Source organism: Nilaparvata lugens, chromosome 1 (assembly GCF_014356525.2).
Source record: "Nilaparvata lugens isolate BPH chromosome 1, ASM1435652v1, whole genome shotgun sequence".
Lineage (NCBI taxonomy): Eukaryota > Metazoa > Arthropoda > Insecta > Hemiptera > Delphacidae > Nilaparvata > Nilaparvata lugens.
This window is the reverse complement of record NC_052504.1, coordinates 97,861,827-97,884,881: the sequence shown is the minus strand read 5'-3', so window position 1 is coordinate 97,884,881 and position 23,055 is coordinate 97,861,827. Positions and strand designations below refer to the sequence as shown.

The following is a 23,055-nucleotide window of genomic DNA, read 5'->3' as shown; positions in this document are numbered from 1 at the left end:
ATCACAGTAAATTGAGATTAATTCCCAGAGGAATGCAAAAATTTCCCTCACAAAGGCCTAGTTGCACAAAAGCCGGTTAAATTTCGATCCTGATTAACTTCACGTGAACCAAATCAGAGAATATACCATCAATTCAAAAAGATGGATCTACTGGTATTAATCAGGATTGAAAATAACCCGGCTTTTTTGCAACCGGCACCAAGTACCTGATTGAATGATTACAAAAGTTGAACAGCTGAGTCATAATTTTGACACAGTCCCTCACACATGAACTCGCTCACTCACTTTTATCACCAACAGACGACGAAATAATTATTTTCAGCTGTTTTCCCAAGGATGAATAATAATTATCCTTTTAATGTCCTTCAGCGACTTTTCACAGGGATGAGACCTAGTGCAATCGAATCTTCATATTATAAACCTACTATGTTCTGAATTTCGTGAGAATCGTTTTCGAGATCCGGTGAAATACAAACATATAAAATGAAGTTGCTTGTTTAATAGTTTAGGATTACATCATATTAATTTTTTTGATTCACTTCTCACAAAATGATTGTGATGTATATCAATTTGTAGTTTCTCAATTGTCATTCATGTCAATCATCACATTATTATGATTTATCGATTCGAGAATTATCCACGAAGACGATCTGAATAAAGGAGAATCTTGACTTTCATGCCATTTCTTTCTCCAAGATCTGATTTAGAAAAACAATGCAAACAAACAAGATTAAGAAAGTCTTCATTCCTGTGTTTTCAAAGGAGGTGAATCCAATTCATGGCCTTGAATTCTGCAGAAAGAAAATTACAAAATGAGCTCACTCTTTCAGTATGCTCTTCGCTCTTCTTTTTGCGGAGATATTTTCTTTTCTTATAAGATATATAAATTCTTTCAGTTTCAGGAATGGGATTGTTGATTGTTTCTGCTATTGTTAATACATATCTCTATGTTTTAATGATGATTTCCTTTTCTGGTGCATGAAGAATAATAAAACTTCATAGTTGCGGTATTGCGGTTAAATATTTTGTTACTCTATCATATTTCTTCAGAACTTACATACAATTTGGCAACAGTGTGGAAGGATAGAGCTATCTGCTTTGTCCAATGTCAGACAAGGATAATCAGTGTTAATCAGTTGCTGACTTTATAACATAAGTCTCACTATTGAAAGTATGAAAACTTAATCCCGGTACTATGATTGATGAAATTGAATGAATAAGTATCATCTAAATTGATGAATTATTAATGAATAGAAATCGATCATTGATAAGTAGTTCTATATTTAGTGTTGGATTTGGAGAATTAGATAGTGTTGGATGCATCTCAGTCGTGATAAATTGGTTCTAGATGTTCTCAAACTATTATTAAAATTTTATTAAATATTAAATTATATTAATATTATATTATATTAATAATATATTAATATTATATTATATTAATTATATTAATATTATTTATAATTATTAAAACTACTCAAACTATCATTATTCTCTATTCTCGAAACTTCGTCTATGGAATAAGGAAACCGGCATACTCTCTACTCCGTGTTTCTCCCCATAAAAATTTGGGAGAAAGACAGTTTTGAGCTATGCCTGTTATCCTTTTCCAATCATATTACAATCATATTTTATCTTTATTCAGAGGAAATCTTCAGGGAGGCCCTTGAGAATGCTGAAATGGGAGTCTTGTTGAATGGTGAACGCTTGAACAACATCCGATATGCAGATGATACTGTAATTTCCGCTGACAGCATGAACAGCCTGCAGGAGCTTGTGAACAAGATAGGAGGCGTCAGTGAACAATATGGCTTGGAAATCAATGTAAACAAAACAAAGTTCATGGTGATAAGTAGGGAGCAGTGGGAGGATGTGACTTGATGCTTAACACCAAACCGATAGAGAGGGTGCAACAGTACACGTATCTGGGATCCTTGATCGATTAAAAATGGGATCATTCTCAAGAGGTAAAATGCAGAATAGAAAAAGCGAGGGCTGCATTCAATCAGATGGCAAAACTGTTCAAGAGTCACAACCTTAATATGCATATCAAAATCAAACTCCTCCACTGCTACATTTTCTCAATACTCTTCTATGGGATGGAGTCATGGACATTGACCAAGTCAACTGAAAAAAGACTCGAGACTTTTGAGATGTGGCTGTAAAGAAGAGTGTTGAGAATTTCATGGATGGACAGAGTGAACAACAAAGCTGTATTGGAGCGAATGGATAAGGATTTGGAAGTGAAGATCATCAAGAGCAGGAAGCTTGCATATTTCGGCCATATCATGCGCAATTAAGAAAAATACGGCCTGCTGAAATCCGTTCTCCAAGGAAAGATCTATGGCAGAAGAGGACCAGGAAGGAAGAGAATATCATGGCTGAAAAACCTGCGTACCTGGTTCTCCAAGACTACAACAGAGCTTTTCAGGATGGCTGTAAATAAGATATCCATAGTCAGGCTGATCGCCAATATTCGGAACAAATAGGCACTAGCAGAAGAAGAAACATATTGCCTCATAATATAATGATTTGTGATTGTCAATGAATGAAATAAAAAATAGTCTGTAATGCAATAATCTGTTTTTTTCGAATGATAGACAAGGATATCAACACCATTGCTAATCAAATACTGCCATTATAACGTGGACGTTACTATACGAAGATGATACAGAGAAGACACAAAGTTTATAAGATGACACAAATATGTTACAAGCATGATAGACAAGGGTAGCAGCACCATTGTTAATCAAATACTGTCATTATAACGTGGACCTCACTATACGAAGATGATACAGAGATAATACAAAGATGATACAATATGATAAAAGGATAGAAACACCATTGTTAATCAAATACTGCCATTATAACGTGGACCTCAGTATACGAATATGATACAAAGGTGATACGATGATGATACAAGGATGGAAACACCATCGTTAATCGAATACTGCCATTATAACGTGGACCTCAGTATACGAATATGATACAAAGGTGATACGATGATGATACAAGGATGGAAACACCATCGTTAATCGAATACTGCCATTATAACGTGGACCTCAGTATACGAATATGATACAAAGGTGATACGATGATGATACAAGGATGGAAACACCATCGTTAATCGAATACTGCCATTATACGCGGAATATATATATATATATATATATATATATATATATATATATATATATATAAGCGAAATGGCACTCACTCACTGACTGACTGATTGACTCACTCACTTGCAGAACTAAAAATCTACCGGACCAAACACGTTCAAATTTGGTAGGTATGTGCAGTTGGCCCTTTATAGGCACGCTAAGAACGGATTTGGAAAAATGTTCAAAGATACGCCCAAAATCTGCGATTTTTCAGCGTATTTAGCGTTTTCTCAGCTTTATCTAGAACAAATGAACAGAAAATGTTCAAATTTAATACAGAAGCTCAGCTAGGGTGTAATAATGTTGTGTTAGAAGGAATTTGAAATAACGCCAAAGATACGCTCAAAATCTGCGTATTTCCAGCGTTTTTTGTGCTTACTCAGTATTATCGAGAACAAATGAACAGAAAATGCTCAAATTTAGTACAGAAGCTCAGCTAGGGTGTAATAATGTTGTGTTAGAAGGAATTTGAAATAACGCCAAAGATACGCCCAAAATTTTGCGTTTTCTCAGTTCTTTCATCAAGTAATAGACAATAATGCTTACATTATGCAGGTGAGTGTAGCGAGCCGCTGATCTCATTTTTGGTCGATCCAGTCGGGGGTCCAGGGGGCGGAGCCCTCTGGCTAGACGGATATGGCGGATATAAAATGATACTCTAATCTTTGAAAAAATCATCTAGTCGACTATTATTTTGATCTCCAGGACTGGTTTCCATCAATTGTCTGTGATCAGTGTTTTATTTAGTCTGTGATAGTTGTAGTGGAAACACGTAAAACAAGAAAGGTGAGTACCGTATTGGATTATTCACATTTTTACTTTCCTTGCCCTATTACCATAGGTAAGGAAAGTATTGCTTTCCGAAAAAAATTGAGGTACCACAATTTGTAAATTTCTATACGTTTCAAGGACCCTGAGTCCAAAAAAGTGGTTTTGGGGTATTGGTATGTGTGTGTGTGTGTGTGTGTGTGTGTGTGTGTGTGTGTGTGTGTGTGTGTGTGAGCGAAGCGAGTAGTATTACTATGAATAGTAGTAGTATTATGAATATAATACTACAAAGATGATACGAAGATGATACAAGCATGATAGACAAGGATAGCAATACCATTGCTAACCAGATACTGCCATTATAACGTGGACCTTACTATATGAAGATGATACAAAGATGATACAGAGATGATACAAGGATGATAGACAAGGATAGCAACACCAGTGTTAATCAAATACTGTCATTATAACGTGGACCTTACTATACTAGTAGTTCTGTGAACAGTGGACCTCACGCAGTATTCTCATCCACAAGTACCTGATTGAAACTAAGGTCTATGAAAATACAGCAATAGACACTGGCTTCTCCACACATCTGTGTAATCACTACTTGTCAGCTGATTTATGATAAATATTTATATAGTCTTATTTTCAATCTAATATTGACGTATGAAGGAGGCTCCTTTTTCCTTTTATATTATCCTTGAAAAATTCCAAAAACCTTGTATATACGTCGACGCGCAATTAGAAAAGGAACATACCTGACAAATTTTATGAAATTCTATTACCGCGTTTCGCCGTAAATGCGCAACATATAAACATTTAAACATTCAAACATTTAAACATTAAGAGAAATGCCAAACCGTCGACTTGAATTTTAGACCTCACTTCGCTCGGTCAATGAAGATGATACAAAGATGATACAGAGATGATACAAAGATGATACAAGGATGATAGACAAGGATAGCAACACCAGTGTTAATCAAATACTGCCATTATAACGTGGACCTCACTATAGCATGCCCAACACGTGTGTTGTATAGTTACGGCATACCTCCTTGAACTTGTGCAATCATTACCTTGTTTAGCATTACCCAGCTAATAAGGTTAAATTGCTGGACTTTTTTCGCATACTTCAATTTTCAATGCTATGTTGCCAGCATTCAACAAAAACTCAGCCACAGTCTGGTTAGATTGCATCAAAACATTGAGTTTTGATGTCAAACTCACTATGTCAGCTTTCCTTATAGACTGAACACACAGGCTCCCCTTTCAAATGATGCTGACAAATCGAAATGAACCTCACTGAAGAACGTCCTTGTTCTGGCTGTTTCCTTGTGGCGGAGTTTAATGTGGGAATAGAGACCATTCAGTTTCAGTTGTTAGCTGAGAAAATGATACTCTAATCTCGAAAAAATCATCTAGTCGACTATTATTTTGATCTCCAGGACTGGTTTCCATCAATTGTCTGTGATCAGTGTTTTATTTAGTCTGTGATAGTTACAGTGGAAGCACGTAAAACAAGAAAGGTGAGTACCGTATTATTCACATTTTTACTTTCCTTGCCCTATTACCATAGGTAAGGAAAGTATTGCTTTCCGAAAAAAATTAAGGTACCACAATTTGTAAATTTCTATACGTTTCAAGGTCCTCTGAGTCCAAAAAAGTGTGTGTGTGTGTGTGTGTGTGTGTGTGTGTGTGTGTGTGTGTGTGTGTGTGTGTGTGTGTGTGTGTGTGTTGTGTGTGTGTGTGTGTGTGTGTGTTGTGTGTGTGTGTGTGTGTGTGTGTGGTGTGTGTGTGTGGTGTGTGTGTGTGTGTGTTGTGTGTGTGTGTGTGGTGTGTGTGTGTGTGGTGTGTGTGTGTGGTGTGTGTGTGTGTATGAGAGTATGTGTATGAGTGTATGTGCGTCTGTGTACACGATATCTCATCTCCCAATTAACGGAATGACTTGAAATTTGGAACTTAAGGTCCTTACACTATAAGGATCCGACACGAACAATTTCGATCAAATGCAATTCAAGATGGTGGCTGAAATGGCGAAAATGTTGTCAAAAACAGGGTTTTTCGCGATTTTCTCGAAAACGGCTCCAACGATTTTGATCAAATTCATACCTTGAAAAATCATTGATAAGCTCTATCAACTGCCACAAGTCCAATATCTGTAAAAATTTCAGGAGCTCCACCCCGTCAATGCAGATAGATTCCCAATTATCAGGCCTCAGATACAATTGAAACAAAGAAAATCAAGTGGAGTAGATTGAGCATGAAAATCTCTATAATTAATGTTCAGTAACATTTTCACCTAAAATTGAAAATAAGCTTTAAATTCGAGAAAATGTGATTATTCAATTGCAAATTATTGTTGATTCTATTAAATCATTTACTATGAAGAGATAGCAGACCTCATGTGTGTCTCCAGCGTTATTGCCCTGTCACCAGCTGGCTCAAATCTTTTGAATAGTAGACTTGAGATGCGCGGGAACACTAGCGTCAGGTGATCAATTTTCAAAACGGCAAGGAAAGTTGTGTGAGTGCGCCACACCAGATTTTTTTGTTGTATAAAGAGTTTTGTTCCCCCATACTGTTTGTACCACACCAGGTAACTCTATCAGGGTTCTTCTTCTTCTACTTATCTTGTTCAGTTACCAATGAATAAAAATGATTATCACAACGAACAGAACCAAGCTAATGAAAGAATAGAAGCTAAAAAATACTTGTATATAAATGAATTAGAATAACGTTCCGATTCTGTTTTAGATGTGGTTGATTGTCATCCAAATAACTCTGCTATTATCCATTGGGATTGCCAGTGGCGAGGACGAGACTGCCAAGCCGGACTCCTACAACGAGAAATGCGACACAGAATTGTGCAGCAGCGCTCTCATGAAAAAGCTGACTTGCAATAGTTCGGATAGCAAATGTCACGGCTATTTGTTGCCGAAAGGACCATGTGACTGCTGTCCTGTCTGCGTGGGATTCGAGGGTGAGTCAAGCCACATAGAAAACATAGCACAAGAAGATATCCATGGTTTGTAGAATTCAAACAAAGTTTGGAAGTTTTGTATCAAATTATCGTGTCGTTTATCATGTTTGGTGATACTGTATCATTTTGTAATTATACTGTATCATTTTTGTAGCGATACTGTATCATATTGAAGTGATACTGTATCATTTTGTAGTGATACTGAATCATTTTGTAGTGATACTATATCACTTTTTATATGTTGATACCAGAGAAAAGATAGCACAAGAACATATCCCATGGTTTGTCTTTGTAGAATTCATTCAAAGTTTGAAACTGTTATATCAAATTATGGTATTGTGTATCATATTGTGTTAATACTGCATAAGTGTGGCGATACTCTATTATTGTGTAATGATACTGTATCATCTTTATGATGATGATAATAGAGAAAAGATAACATAAGAAGATATCCCATGGTTTGTAGAATTGATTCAAAGTTTAAAAGTTCTTTAGCAAATTATGGTAATGTGTATCATGTTGTGTTTACACTGTATCAAGTGTGGCGATACTGTATCATTTTATAATGATCTGTATCATCATAGTACGTTGTATATAGTACAGTATAGTATATATTATAGTACTGTATCATCTATATATATATATATAAAAGCGACTCACTCACTCGCAGAACTAGAAATTTACCGGACCAAAAACGTTCAAATTTGGTAGGTATGTTCAGTTGTCCCTTTAGAGGCGTACTAAGAACGGATTTGAAAAAAAATCCAAAGATGCGCCCAAAATCTGCGTTTTTCCAGCGTTTTCTCAGCCTTATCGAGAACAAATGAACAGAAAATGTTCAAATTCAGTACAGGAGCTCAGCTAGGGTGTAATAATGTTGTGTTAGAAGGAATTTGAAATAACGTCAAAGATACACCCATAATTAGCGTTTTTTGCTTTTTCTCAGATTTATCAAGAAAAAAAAGAACAGAGATTGTTCAAATTTAGTACAAAAGCTAAGCTGTGGTGTAATGATGTTGTGTTAGAAGGAATTTAAAATAACGCCAAAGATACACCCAAAATCTGCGTTTTTCCAGCGTTTTTTGCGCTTTCTCAGCTTTATCGACAGAAAATGAACAGAAAATGTTCAAATTTACTACAGAAGCTCAGCTGGGGTGTAATAATGTTGTGTTAGAAGGAATTTGAAATAACGACAAAGATACACCCAAAATTAGCGTTCTTCCAACGTTTTTCTCAGCTTTTCTGCGTTTTCTCAGTACTTTGACTTTCTAATGGAATGTAGCATGCTCAAATGAAAAATGCAGGCGAGCGAAGCGAGCCCGCTGATCTCATTTTTGGACGATCTAGTCGGGGGTCCAGACGGATATGGCGAGCGAAGCGAGCTTGACGGCTAGTACTTGTATAGTACCATAGAGTAAAGATAGTACAAGAAGATATCCCATGTTATATGGCGTTTTTGTTTCAATTTTCAAAGTAAACTCAAGCCAACTACAGTCCTAGTAGTTTTTCTGTGAAGCTATGTGACGCTAATAGTCTCTCATACTGTGCCGTTCACACACTCTCACCCAGCCAAAACAGTAGGCCTAACAATGAACAGTAGTCCATTGTAGTTATCACCACATTGTAGTTAATACATTGTAGTTACTCAGTAGTAATCGGCTTGAGTGAAAAGAAAATCGGCTTGAAATTTGGAACATAAACATACTGTGCCGTTCACACACTCTCACCCAGCCAAAACAGTAGGCCTAACAATGAACAGTAGTCCATTGTAGTTATCACCACATTGTAGTTAATACATTGTAGTTACTCAGTAGTAATCGGCTTGAGTGAAAAGAAAATCGGCTTGAAATTTGGAACATAAACATACTGTGCCGTTCACACACTCTCACCCAGCCAAAACAGTAGGCCTAACAATGAACAGTAGTCCATTGTAGTTATCACCACATTGTAGTTAATACATTGTAGTTACTCAGTAGTAATCGGCTTGAGTGAAAAGAAAATCGGCTTGAAATTTGGAACATAAACATACTGTGCCGTTCACACACTCTCACCCAGCCAAAACAGTAGGCCTAACAATGAACAGTAGTCCATTGTAGTTATCACCACATTGTAGTTAATACATTGTAGTTACTCAGTAGTAATCGGCTTGAGTGAAAAGAAAATCGGCTTGAAATTTGGAACATAACATACTGTGCCGTTCACACACTCTCACCCAGCCAAAACAGTAGGCCTAACAATGAACAGTATCCATTGTAGTTATCACCACATTGTAGTTAATACATTGTAGTTACTCAGTAGTAATCGGCTTGAGTGAAAAGAAAATCGGCTTGAAATTTGGAACATAAACATACTGTGCCGTTCACACACTCTCACCCAGCCAAAACAGTAGGCCTAACAATGAACAGTAGTCCATTGTAGTTATCACCACATTGTAGTTAATACATTGTAGTTACTCAGTAGTAATCGGCTTCAGTGAAAAGAAAATCGGCTTGAAATTTGAACATAAACATACTGTGCCGTTCACACACTCTCACCCAGCCAAAACAGTAGGCCTAACAATGAACAGTAGTCCATTGTAGTTATCACCACATTGTAGTTAATACATTGTAGTTACTCAGTAGTAATCGGCTTGAGTGAAAAGAAAATCGGCTTGAAATTTGGAACATAAACATACTGTGCCGTTCACACACTCTCACCCAGCCAAAACAGTAGGCCTAACAATGAACAGTAGTCCATTGTAGTTATCACCACATTGTAGTTAATACATTGTAGTTACTCAGTAGTAATCGGCTTGAGTGAAAAGAAAATCGGCTTGAAATTTGGAACATAAACAACCTATACCATGTTATATCTAGTTATGCTAACTTTTCTCTATGTCAAGCAATATTTGTATATCCCGATTTCAACCTTTTTTCAATGGTAAACATGAAATGACCACTCGAATTTATATAATCTTTCGCATTTTTTCGGGGGGAGTAGAATCATTATCAACTATGCCTTCTTATGCTCCTAAATGCGAGGAATCCAAATTTGCAAACGGATTACCAAAATCCTTTCTCGTTCAGGAACTATGAACCCTTGAATATAATCAAAAACGCAAATTGGTCAGTACATTATTTTTCTCATTTTTTGGGAGGAATAATAGCACTATCAACTATACCTTCTTATGCTCCTCGATGCGAGTAATCCGAATCTGCAAACTGATTAGCAAAATCCCTATTCTCTCAGAAGATATGACCCCTTAAATATACTGAAAAACGCAAATCGGTCAGAACATGATTTTTCTCATGAGATATAATAACATTATCAACTATGCCTCCTTATGCTCTTCAATGCGAGGAATCTGAATCTGCAAACGGATTAGCAAAATTCTTCCCCGTTCAGGAGTTATGACCCCTTGAATATAGTGAAAAACGCAAATCGATCAGAACATTATTTTTCTCATTTTTGCGGGAGAATTATGATCATTATCAACTCTGCCCTCTTATGCTTCTTGAAGCGAGTAACTCGAATCTGCAAAAGGATTAGCAAAATTATTGTCTCCCGGTCAGGAGATAGTTCCACGTGCGTCTATGTGAGGCACTTTGATTCCACGATACTAGATTTAGATAACATCGCTTATGTTTTCAGATTCATTTAGCACCATCATTTTTTTGACACAAATTAAAATTTTTCTATGGAATCAATTTATTGTGAATGAATGATTCTGAGTTACCTGTATCTTTTGAATCATTCTTTCCACAATTGTTAAATTGTAAGATGTTATTTCTTGAACAACAGAATTTTAAAGTTCAATTCAATTCACAATACAAAGCACAAGATACATAGACAACATATCTAAAAACAGATTTGTGAATATTTTCCCCACATAGACGGATCTGTGTGTGGGGAATGAGTAACAGTACAAGAAGTAGCCTAAAATAAAATAATAATAAGTATAATATATCTATTTATATATATGAAAGATAATAATAATAATAATAATAATACGAAAGAAAAATCTTATCAGTAAGCAAGGTCAGAGAAGAAAGATATTGAAGAGAAAGAAAACTATAACTTTCCATGTAGGCTAACGCTTAATAGATTAAAAGAAAAGGCGAACGAAAGAAGAAAACATAAAAAGGAAGAAAATCATCAATAGATGCAGATGTGAAATTGTTAGATGGAAATAAATGGTGACAAAAGATTTCTCGGTACTGAGAAAGGCAACAAAAGAGATTATGATGATCCAAGCTATTCGATCATTATGAATATGACAAAAAAGCAAAATCAGTGACATGGTAACGGTCGTCCAACTGAAACAAAACTTAGTTTTCAGGTCTAAGTCAGCCTAAAGAAAATGTTCCTATCAACCCAACTCTCTATATCTGAGAGTAATGATTTGGTTATATTTCTGTAAACAAAGCCTATTGGTATTTTGTTGATTAAGTAATTACAATAGTACGGAAGTTGATGTCTGCATATAGTGAGTTTTGTGAAGTGTATATTAGATCTATTTGTGTTATTTGTTCAATTCATTTCTTTTTACTCCTTATAATTTTGTATAGCTTCATGTGAGTGTTTCCGATGAGAGAGAAGAACGTCTGATTTGTTGGCATTGGAGACGCTGTATTACATTGTTGGCATTGGAGACTGACATTTTCAGCCGAAAGTTCCAACTTTATCCCAAAATCTGTATGTTTTCAAACACAGTCAGCAGTTTCTTCATCCCAAACGAAAAGTGACAAAAGCAGACAGTTTTGAGAGTGCAAACATAAATAAAAATGGGCCTAATCACGTTGAATCTGTTGTTTGAGTCCTTTGGCCAAAGCTTAAAAACAGAACCCGCTAAGTGCTCGTAACACTCTTGAATATTAAAGAGGTCTATCATTTTTGCTGACGAGAGTCTCCTAATAGCCAAGCAGTTTACTTTGGAGTTTCGAGCTCAGCTCGGCTGCCATTTCTTAGTTCTCGTCGAATTTGATGAAGATTTAGTTGGAACGGAAATAAAGTTGTGTCTAATCAAATATTCATTCAGTCTGGAGTCAGGCTTTCATGGACTGCATTTCAGAAACATTCTGAAGAGAATGTTTGTGTTAGAAAATGTGGAATTCATCATCTTCACAAATCTCCCAGTTTCTTAAAATATTTTACACCCAAGAATACTAAAGTCGATACTTTGAATTCGACAACTCCAATCATAACTGTAATCAGTTCTTACTAGTTCAAATTAGCATATTTAGGGCCGGTTACCGAGCTCAGGATTCAGCTAAGTTCCAGACTTTAAACAGCTGGAGTCAGAAAATTGGCTGTCCGAAACGGGGCGTTGTCGCAGTCCACGTTTAAATTAAATTTCTAAAAACTAGAAAATTGAGCACAAAGTAATATAAAGAGAAAATAGTGAAGAGTTTAAGCTATTTTGAATTATCTAGGGATGTTTCATTTCGTCAAAGAAAACGTTTCCAATTACAGGAATGATAAAATAAAGATTATCATAAGACCTGCGACTACGCCAATTTACTGACTCCAGCTGTTTGATGTGTAGAGCTAATAGAGCTCTAGAGCTTCTTTTAGCTAAATCCTGAGCTCGGAAACCGGCATTTACTGTATTGAGTTGTATATCCCGCTATAATCTGACCTTTAGTGCTTTCCGAAAAAAATCAAGGTACCCAGATTTCTAAATTTCTATACGTTTGAAGGTCCTCTGAGTCCAAAAAAGTGGTTTTTGGGTATTCGTCTGTATGTGTGCGTGTGTGTGTGTATGAGTGTATGTGCGTCTGTGTACACGATATCTCATGTCCCAATCAACGGAATGACTTGAAATTTGGAACTTAAGGTCCTTACACTATAAGGATCCGACACGAACAATTTCGATCCAATGCAATTCAAGATGGCGGCTAAAATGGCGAAAATGTTGTCAAAAACAGTGTTTTTCGCGATTCGAAAATGGCTCCAACGATTTTGATCAAATTCATACATAAAATGGTCATTTTATGTATGACTATCATACATTATCATATATTGATAAGCTATATCAACTGCCATATCTGTATAAATTTCAGGAGCTCCGCCACATCTATGCAAAGTTCGATTTTAGATTTCCAATTATCAGGTCTCAGATATAATTTAAATGAAAAATTTCGAGTGGAAAAGATTGAGCATGAAAATCTCTTCAATTAATGTCTTGTAACATTTACACCTAAAATTGAAAATAAGCTTGAAATTTGAGAAAATGTGATTATTCAATTCCAAACTGTTAGCAATTGTTGATTCTTTTAAATCATTCACTATGAAGAGATAGCAAATCTCGTGTGTATCCAGCGTTATTGTCCTGTCACCAGCTGACAAAGATCATTGAATAGTAAACTAGTATGCGCGGGAACACCAGCGTTAGGTGATCAATTTTCAGTGCGCCACACCAGATTTTTCTCAATTTTGTGTTTCTTCAATGGTTCCAAATCTTCTTAAATAACTCAATATTATTCGTTACAAGTGGTAATTGAGTGGAATATATCCAATCAATTCATCAATCCAAGGCATCTAAATCCAAAATTATTTATAGTTTTCATGTTTGTATTGGACTAACATTTTATAAAAATTGTACACGTAAAATTCTAACCTTATCTTGGACCTTTGTCACCTATAAATTTGGAAGAAAAATAGCATAAGGACTACCTCATTATTTTATCTACCAATGTTATTACAGTTCATTAGTGTCATTTGCATTGTGAATGAATAAAATCTATGAATAGTTCTATATCAGTTTCAGCAACTTCAACATATTCCTGATAGCTGTATTGATAAGATATCGATAAGGAATTATTGACCGAGCGAAGTGTGGTCCAAGATTCAAGTCGACGGTTTGGCATTTCTCTTAATGTTTAAATTAATGTTTGAATGTTTATATGTTGCGCATTTACGGCGAAACGCGGTAATAGATTTTCATGAAATTCAACAGGTATGTTCCTTTTTAAATTGCGCGTTGACGTATATAAAAGGTTTTTGGAAATTTTGCATTTCAAGGATAATATACAAGGAGAAACGAGCCTCCTTCATATGTCAATATTAGAGTAAAAATCAGGCTATAGAATTATTCATCATAAATTACCTGTCGAGTTAACTATAAATTGCATGCTATGACGCATGCAATTCAATATCTCAATGTAACTTGGTAAAAAATTAGCAGCTGTGTAGACTATAAATTGCATGCCTCATTTGAATGCAATTTTTATGCACTATTAAATAGGATGCAAAGAACTTATAACACAGCTCGTCTGGGCGCCTAGATGTCTTCTGGTTTTGTCGCGCTAAATTCTGGAAAGCGTTATTATGATAATAAGTAAATCTTGTGTAAGCATGATCTGATCGAATAGATAGTTGGTGTATCAGTGTGGTTGTGCTTATGGTTTGGGACGTCGTTATAACCGCGCGAGGTCTACTGTTCACAGAACTACTAGTTTATAGTGAGATTCACGTCTTAAATTTAATTGAGATGATAATACCACAGATTAGTACGGTATCACGTTTCTTCTTCCACTGCCTTCTATATAGCTTTGATTCAAGTTATCCCGATGGCAGTTATCAATCATCGTTGATTCCTGATAATGATGATCAGTTCTATCAGAAATAAATGATAGCTTATTCACCTGTCTATTTCCCCTATTCTTTCTCATAGCAAGTCCTTTCTTTCCGATTGTACAGTTTCTTCCACCACTTTCTATATAGTAGATGGCTTAAACTCAAGTTATCCCGGTGATATCAATCATTGTTGATTCCTGATAATATTGATCAGTTCCATCTGAAATACAGCTTATTTACCTGTCTTTCTTTCCTATAGCCAGTCCTTCCTTTCCTATTATATAGAGTTCACTTCATGAAATAACGAAAATAATACGGAATCGAATGCCATCTATCGGCAGAATAGGTAATCAACCGAGGAATATCTGTTCCGGATTGCTCGCTTGTGATTGGTTGTGGGAGTGGCTGAATGGACGATAAGCCTAGAGAGTCGACCAATCCTGTTATGAGGAGAAAGCCGTTCAACTGTATTGTCCTCTGATTGGTCGAACTGTTAATGACTGATTCTATTGACTGTTTCCATTGAGAGATCGTCATTTATTGATTCAATTACTTTCCAATTCCACTAGTTTTCATACTTTAAGGGCCGGTTACCGAGCTCGGTATTTAGCTAAGCTCTAGACTTTAAACAGCTGGAGTAAGAGAATTGGCTTTCCAAAACGGGGCGTAGTCATCTAAATTTCGAGAAACTAGAAAATTGAACACAACATGAATGAAGAGAAAGTAGTGCAAAGTATTAGCTATTTTGAATTATTTAGGAATGTTTCATTTTGTCAAGGAAAACGTTTCCAATTATAGAAATGAGAAAATAAAGATTATCATAAAAACTGCGACCACGCCCCGTTTCGGAAAGACAATTTTCCAACTCCATCTGTCTAGAACTTAGCTTAATCACGAGCTCGGAAACCGGCCCTTAGGCCCGGTTGCAGAACAGCCGGTTAAATTCTAACCGTGATTAATTCTACGAGAACCAATCAGAGAAGCCGTCTTTTCAAAAACGCCCTCTCTCATTGGTTCTTATGGAATTAATCACGGATAAAATTTAACCGGCATTTGTGGAACCGGGCCTTAGTCATTTAAAACGTATTATTATTAATGCGCTCCTACGCTTAGAATCTTTTATGATTCATAAAATCTTTTCATGATTTATTGAGAGAATTTCCTCCATTGAGATTGAATATCCTGTTAGATGGTTCATTAGGGACTTCTTTAAAGCCTACAATAGACGAATTACTACGGTATCGTAATTACTAAATAGCTACGGAGTCGTACGAACGAAGAACTATGGACGTATTAACTGTGGTCGTGAAACGGACATACACAAGTAGCGCCCGTGGGGTCCCATCTGACCGAATCCCAAAAGGTCGAAGAGTATACTTTCCCATATGGTCGAATCCCATCTAGCCGATGAGATTCGATCAATTGCGACGAACTACAACATTTTTCTATTAAATGGGATTCGACTGTTTGAGAATCGGTCAGATGGGAAAATCAAATTTTCGACCTTTTGCGACACTTGAGATTTTCGGCCAAATGGGATTACTAAATCCCAACTAACTTTTCGATCATTTGGGATTCGACCATTTGGGAAAGTACAAGTTTGGTGGCATGCCAAATGACCGATTCCCATTTGGTCGAAATTATTATTTTGTCGCAAAAGATCGAAAATTGAAGAATCCCAAATGGTAGAATTGAAACTTATACTTTCCCAAATGAACGAAAGGTTCCAATAGTAATCTCATTTGGCCGAAAATCTCAACTATCGCAAAAGGCCTAAGATTTGATTTTCCCATCTGACCGATTCTCAAACAGTTGAATCCCATTTGATAGAAAAAATTTTTAGTTCGTCGCAAATGGTCGAATCCTATTAGGTAGAAACGTTTTGTAGTTTGTCGCAAATAGTCGAATCTCAAAAGGTCGAAAAGTATACTTTCCCATATGGTCGAATCCCTTCTAGCCGATGTGATTCGATCATTTGCGACTCACAACTAAACTTTTCTACCAAATAGGAATCGACCATTTAGGAGTCGGTCAGTTGGGAAAATCAAATCTTCAACCTTTTGCGATTTTCGACCAGATGGGATTGCTATTAAAACTTTTCGATCATTTGGGATTCGACCATTTGGGAAAGTACAAGTTTCAATTCTACCATTTTGGATTCTTCAATTTTCGATCTTTTGCGACAAAATAATAATTTCGACCAAATGGGAATCGGTCATTTGGCATGCTACCGTAGCGCCCAGCGGTCAAATAAGATTGATACATGGCTCCTATACACACGTACACTGTTTACGTCGTGACGTCATCACGGAAGTCACATTTCTTGTATGTCTCCCTCTCTCTCACACACTTCCTCTCACTCACTCTCTCTGGAAGTGAAAAAGGTATATAAACTTTCCGACAACCAGTTGTTTTATAACGACCATTCCTTCCTATTTGATTCCAAAAGTGTTTTTTCAACCCATTTATTAATTCAACCCGACTTGTGACGAATTTTGAAATCATGAATACATCGAATTTCCAGATCTGACAGTATGTTGAAAAGGTTGACGACCGGGAATCCCCCGGTTTGTCAAAACCACACAGCCCCATCAACTTTTCGATAACTAGCACATATTGACTCTTTCAGGCTGTCGTCACCATAAGTTAGAAAATGAACAGTGTTGATATGTTTGCTACGCTGAGTGACGTAGGTTCAAAGTTATTAGTGTTTGAAGGTTTCGAATATTCAAAAAATATATCTTCATCTATCACCCATATTGTCTTTGTCATTAAAACAAAATTCAGAAATGAAAAGTCAAAACATTAGAATGAATAAGACGAAAATTAAGACAATGTGTTTGCTAGAACCAATTTGACAGATTCAAGATGACTGTATCTTAATGAATTATTGTTCGTACAATCATGATTCTAGCCCACTCTTTCAATATCAATTAGAATGGAATAGGATAGAAATATGTATCTCATTAACTTGGCTAATATGTTGTCATAATACAGTAGTGTTTTGCTTGAAGCTTCCTTAAGATACTGTAGTGAATTTGAATTTCGCTCCTGCAGTCGGGGAACGAAATGTCGGTTGCTAGTGAGAGTGGAATGGCATCACTCGTGATGACGTCACGGACGTTCACTTTGTTACGTACAATCTGTGAGTGGCCAAACACATTATGACCGCTGGGCGCAAGTTGTACATTCCCGTCCTACCACTCATCAACTGACCGCTGGGCGCAAGTTGTACATTCCCGTCCTACCACTCATCAACTGACCGCTGGGCGCAAGTTGTACATTCCCGTCCTACCACTCATCAACTGACCGCTGGGCGCAAGTTGCAGACTTCCCGTGAAACGATAGAGCTATCTGCTTTGTCTGAGGACAAACAAGTATTACAGTACAACCAATATCAATCAGGTGCAAACTTCGGAACGTGAATTGCAGTTTCAACAGGGAGGTCAACCTTCTACTGTCATGCTCGTTTAAATACTCATCTACTTCACTATCTATCACCATTTACTCATCTATCTCGTTTTAGTTTCTGGTGAATCAAGTTTAGACATAATATGAGTTTTCCTCTCACGGAAATGTTTAGTAGAAGGCGAAATTATTCATGGAATACAATTAGAATTATTAATAGTGAGATCTATGTTATGTAGGAGAAAAAATGCTGTTTTAAAGCAGGGCTCTTCAACCTACGGCCCGCGGGCCACATCCGGCCCGCGGATAGATTTTGTCCGGCCCGCCGAGAGTTATTGCTGCAGATTTTTTAAAAATATATATCTATACACATTTTTGACAACAACTGTGAGTTCAGTACTCTTCTTTTACTAGCCACTCCATTTCTTAATAAGTGTAAAAATAAGCTGTAAACAAGCAGCGATCAACCATTGCGAGATATTAGCAAATGGTCTGCAAGGACTGTACATGTCTCTCCCAGTAAAAGACTTTAAAAAACATAAAAAACCATGCTCAAGCTATGTTTTCTCTTTTTGGATCTACCTACAAGTGTGAGCAGACATTTTCAAAAATGAAGTTTGTTAAATCCAATTACAAATCTTCCTTGTCAGATGAACATTTGAAAACAATTTTAATGATCGGAACCACAAAGTTTGATCCTAAATGGGCGGACATTCTAAGTGGAAAAGAAATGCAATCTTCTCACTAAAAATAAGTATTCTCTTTTAGCTTGGTAACTTTCTGTAAATTCGTGTATTGTCAAGTTGTCTTATTACTATCAAAAAAATTATCATTTGTTTAACCTGCTAAATTTATGCATTGTCAAGTCTTCTTATAACCTTTCTACACTCAATAAATTGGACTTTGCATTGAAATGAAATGAATTGGTTCGTTTCTTCATGTGTTTTGATTAAACCTACTTGAAACTCCTCATATTATTTTAAATGGAAATATAATAATTTTACACCCTACAAATTCCCGTCGTGTGTGTCCCCACAAGTCAAATTCCATGTACATCCTTGTTATTGGCCCTCTAAGCCTCCCAAGAATTAACAATGTGGCCCTAGAATAAAAAAGTTGGAGACCCCTGTTTTGAAGCATTGCCGATTTTGAGCTTTGTCATTGCCTTCTATGGAGCATAGCTCATACCATAATATCTGATGAAATACAAACAATCAATGTTTGAAACAATCAATTATATTTTATGCTTCAAGCCCAAGATAATATATATCTTTCTCAACGATTATATAACATTATTTCTTGATTGAGATATAATTCTCTGTTTATTGATTATATTTCTGCATTAATTTCTAAAAAACGACCTTGCAAAGTTGCGGAGCTAGAAAAGGATATCGTTATCTGCTTTGTGAAATGAAATGATAATAGCAGCACCTATGTTCATCAAATACTGCCGTTTCAACGAGGACCTCACTATAATTTGTTCTATAGTGAGGTCCACGTTATAATGGCAGTGAATAAAGATAGAAGAACAGCGTTGCTGATTCTCTGCCTTAATAAATTATATTTCTGCATTGTCAAAAACAGATTTGGCATCGTTGCGGAGCTAGAAAAGGATAGTACTACCTGCTTTGTCGAATAATAGACAGGATAGCAACATCAAAGTTGATCAAATACTGTCATTATAACGTGGACCTCACTATATCACTATAGGATATAGTGAGGTCCACGTTATAATGGAAGTGGTGAAAGATAGGAGAACAACTTTTCCGATCCTCTGTCTTGTCAATTCCTTCTATGGAGTGTGGACTATCTGATACCGGTTTATTGATTTAATATTAACTGTTCATTCTCGTTAATTATTTATATTTTATCAAGCAAGACATTATATTTTTCAATGATTTCATAATGAATTCTCATAATCAAGATTAAATATTTTGTTAATTATACTTCTATTTTGTTAAAAAACAATCTGGCAACAGAGCAAAGCGAGAAAGAGATAGCGCTATCCGCTTTATTGAATGATAGACAAGGATAGCAATACAGTTGCTAAAGTCTGAGATATATTACTTTTAACATGAAGAGGAGAAACTCATTTCTCCCTCCACAGTTTGTAGCGTAGACACAGACTGACATCCTGCGCACAATTGGATGCGCCGTGTCATTTTGCTTCATGCTCTTGTGATGAAAACAATATTATACCTGCTGACCAGTATATGACTCGGAACATTGCCAGCAATAGCTGGAAGGGGAGTGTTTGTGTGTCGCGTTGGAAAGCTCTCTCACACAGACACAAAAGAAGGAGAATGCTGCTAGGTAGTGGGAGTGATTAGTGGAGGATAGAGCATCGGACCCCTCCATCTTCGAGAAAGAGCCGTGTTAAAAGTAATTTCTCTCCCACTTTAATTAAACACTGACATTTTATCGTAGACCTCACTATAGTTTTTGCATAATAATAACGGGTAATAATAATTGGCATTCCGTCAATACTTGAAATTGAGCAACTGAAAAATATAAATCATTCGAAAAATGATACTCGAGTTGAATGACCAACGGGAGAATGATGAATCACTTCCCAGCAACACAGAGGAATTTAGTGGAGCATTGTATTGCAAGGCTGGCATCACGTGATTAATGGCCCCAGTGCTCAAGTATTAGCCTGTACATACCGCACGATATTTTAATGATGATTCTTCTCTCTCCCTCCATGTTTCATCCTCGACCTCATGTTTTCAGAAAAGAGTGCAGCAAAGATGTTTTGTTTCTCTACTCCTGCATGTTTTATGTTTATCTCTGACCTCATGTTTTCAGAAAAGAGTGCAGTGAATAGGTTTTTCCTCCACCTACTGTCTAAAGTACTTACTTCACTCTCTGTAACCTAATACTAAAGTGTCACTTTTCCGCTCTCGGTAGTAAAAAACAGAAAAACTCCCTAGGGAGTAAAAGTGACTCCATTTAAATAACATGGGGAGCATCTCTATTTTGAAACTTACATTGTAATAGGTTAGAAGGTCTAAGCTCAGATGAGAAAGCATAATAGAGGTGTCTGTCATTGAGTCCACTGAATTCAATACCACAACCAGAAATTTGATCAACTCATGAAATATATGTTTGTATGATATTATATTCTTAATATTAGTAGACGATAAAAATTTATACAATTTTAAAAATATTTTATTCTATTCAAAATACCAGCCAACAAATATTTTTGATCTGCAATTCAAATCTGAACCGCGTGATCTGGAGTCAGCCATTTTTGGTAGCTGCTCAGCTGATATAATTCTTACAACTTTTGCCGCAATCGGCAGTGCCAATCAAATGACCGGTTTTTAGGTTTTAGATTTAGGTTATGTTGTTAGGAATCATTGTCACCAATACGTAAGTTATTAGAATGATTTTATTTGCAGTTTCTATAAAAAAATGTAGATGGAGGAAGAATGTTGTGTACATCATGAGCGGAAAATACTTTTTTTCCCTCAGGAAAATTGCTGCCCTCGGCTTCGCCTCGGGCTTCAAACTTTTTCCCACAGGGAGAAAAAGTCGTACTTTTCACTCTAGATATACAAATAACTATTTCCTCCACCTACTGTCTAAAGAGCCTACTTTACTCCCTGAAACATAATACTAAAGTGTCACTTTTTCGCTCTCAGGAGGAAAAAACAGAAAAACTTCCAAGAGCGTAAAAGTATCTCCATTTAAACAACATGGAAAGCATCTCTATTTAAAAAAATTACATTTGAAATAGGTTGGAAGGTCTAAGCTCAGATGAGGAAGCATATAGAGTAGTCATTAAACCAACTAAATTCAATACCTCAAACATACATTCGATCAATATATGAAATATATGTTTCATGCTAGAATTATAACAAACTTCATATCAGTATACTATAAAAATGTATAAATATTTTTTTTTATATTCCATGTTATTCAAAATACCAGTCAACTAATATTCCTCATCAACTAATCAAATTTGAAACGGGAACTTCATCATAGTAGTCGAGTCGGCCATTGTTGCTACAACTTGCCGACAGATAGCGCATAGTGCTGTCGGAGGTGAACAGACTGTCTGATGACAAGCCAGCTGTTTAATTTTTAGGTTATGTTGTGACACATTTTACTGATCACGTAAATTTTTTAAAATTATTTTATATGCAGTTTCTTATAAAAATGTAGGTAGGTGGAGGAAAAATGTTGTGTATATCACGAGTGAAAAATGTTTTTTCTCCCTCAGGAAAATCGTTGCCCTCAGCTTTGCCTCGGGATTCAAACTTTTCTCTCAGGGAGAAAAAACAGTATTTTTCACTCTAGATATACAAATAACTATTGTTTCTCTACTCCAGCATGTTTTATATTTCTATATTTGACTCTATGTTTTTACAAAAGAATGCAGCAAAGATGTTTTGTTTCTCTACTCCTGCATGTTTTATGTTTATCTCTGACTCTATGTTTTCAGAAAAAAGTGCAGCAAAAATGTTTCCAACTTCAACCGAGATCGCTGTATCCGCTGCTGAAAAAATTGTTCCTAAAATCAAAGAACTGCCTGGACCCGGAGAGGTGAACGAGAGAGAGAACGAAGAATACAACCTCGACTACGAATACGGCACGGATGAAGACGAAGATGAAGAAGAGAGCGAGGAGACTAAACTAGAAATCGCCAAATTTCTCAAGGTTCTTCTGTCCGAGCCTAGCTCAGTCGAATATTCTACCAATCTGAAGAAAACTGCAAATAAATACACAGAAACGTGACACTGTCTGCACCTCAATCACGATCTCAATTCTTCCTTGTTCTTCAAATCATGCTCCAAATCATCCATCTGCTTTTCCATATCATATACAGTTCAATAATTATTTTCTTAGTCTATATTATGTAAATTCATCTATAATTTTGCTGTATTGTAAGCTATTGTATATAAGTGTATAAGCCAGTATATATTGTAATCTACATAAATAAAGTACTCAATCAATCAATCAATCAATCAATCAATCAATCAATCAAATCATAGATCATTAACGATAGCCTACTACCAAAATGTGAGAACTGAGAACATGTTCAATATTGTTCAACTGCAAGACTTAAAGAAAGGTGTTGTTCACCAAGTGAAGAGAGAATCATGAAATGTATAGAATTATGTTCAAAGCTCATTAAACTCTTCAAAGAAAAATATTCCTTTGATTGTTGTG

General features: G+C 36.1%; 1 protein-coding gene across 2 annotated transcripts; it reads left to right on the top strand.

Annotated features, from left to right (window-relative positions):
• Window positions 1-3,808: 3,808 nt before the first annotated feature.
• LOC111056811 lies at window positions 3,809-23,038 on the top strand. Of its 2 annotated transcripts, none has more exons than XM_039419718.1 (3): window positions 3,809-3,947; window positions 6,687-6,912; window positions 22,328-23,038. In XM_039419718.1, the coding sequence occupies exons 2-3, from the start codon at window positions 6,687-6,689 to the stop codon at window positions 22,618-22,620; spliced, it is 519 nt and encodes a 172-aa protein (XP_039275652.1). In that variant the 5' UTR covers window positions 3,809-3,947; the 3' UTR covers window positions 22,621-23,038. The 2 variants fall into 2 exon arrangements, with proteins under 2 accessions (XP_039275652.1, XP_022199910.2); XM_022344218.2 differs by lacking the exon at window positions 3,809-3,947 and adding an exon at window positions 5,117-5,458.
• The last annotated feature ends 17 nt before the right edge of the window (window positions 23,039-23,055 follow it).

Excerpts from the sequence above, each read along its gene's own strand:
- LOC111056811 (XM_039419718.1), top strand. The coding sequence starts at position 6,687 with ATGTGGTTGATTGTCATCCAAATAACTCTGCTATTATCCATTGGGATT. Across the intron at positions 6,913-22,327 it reads TGTCTGCGTGGGATTCGAGG|AAAAAAGTGCAGCAAAAATG; the intron begins GTGAGTCAAGCC and ends CTATGTTTTCAG.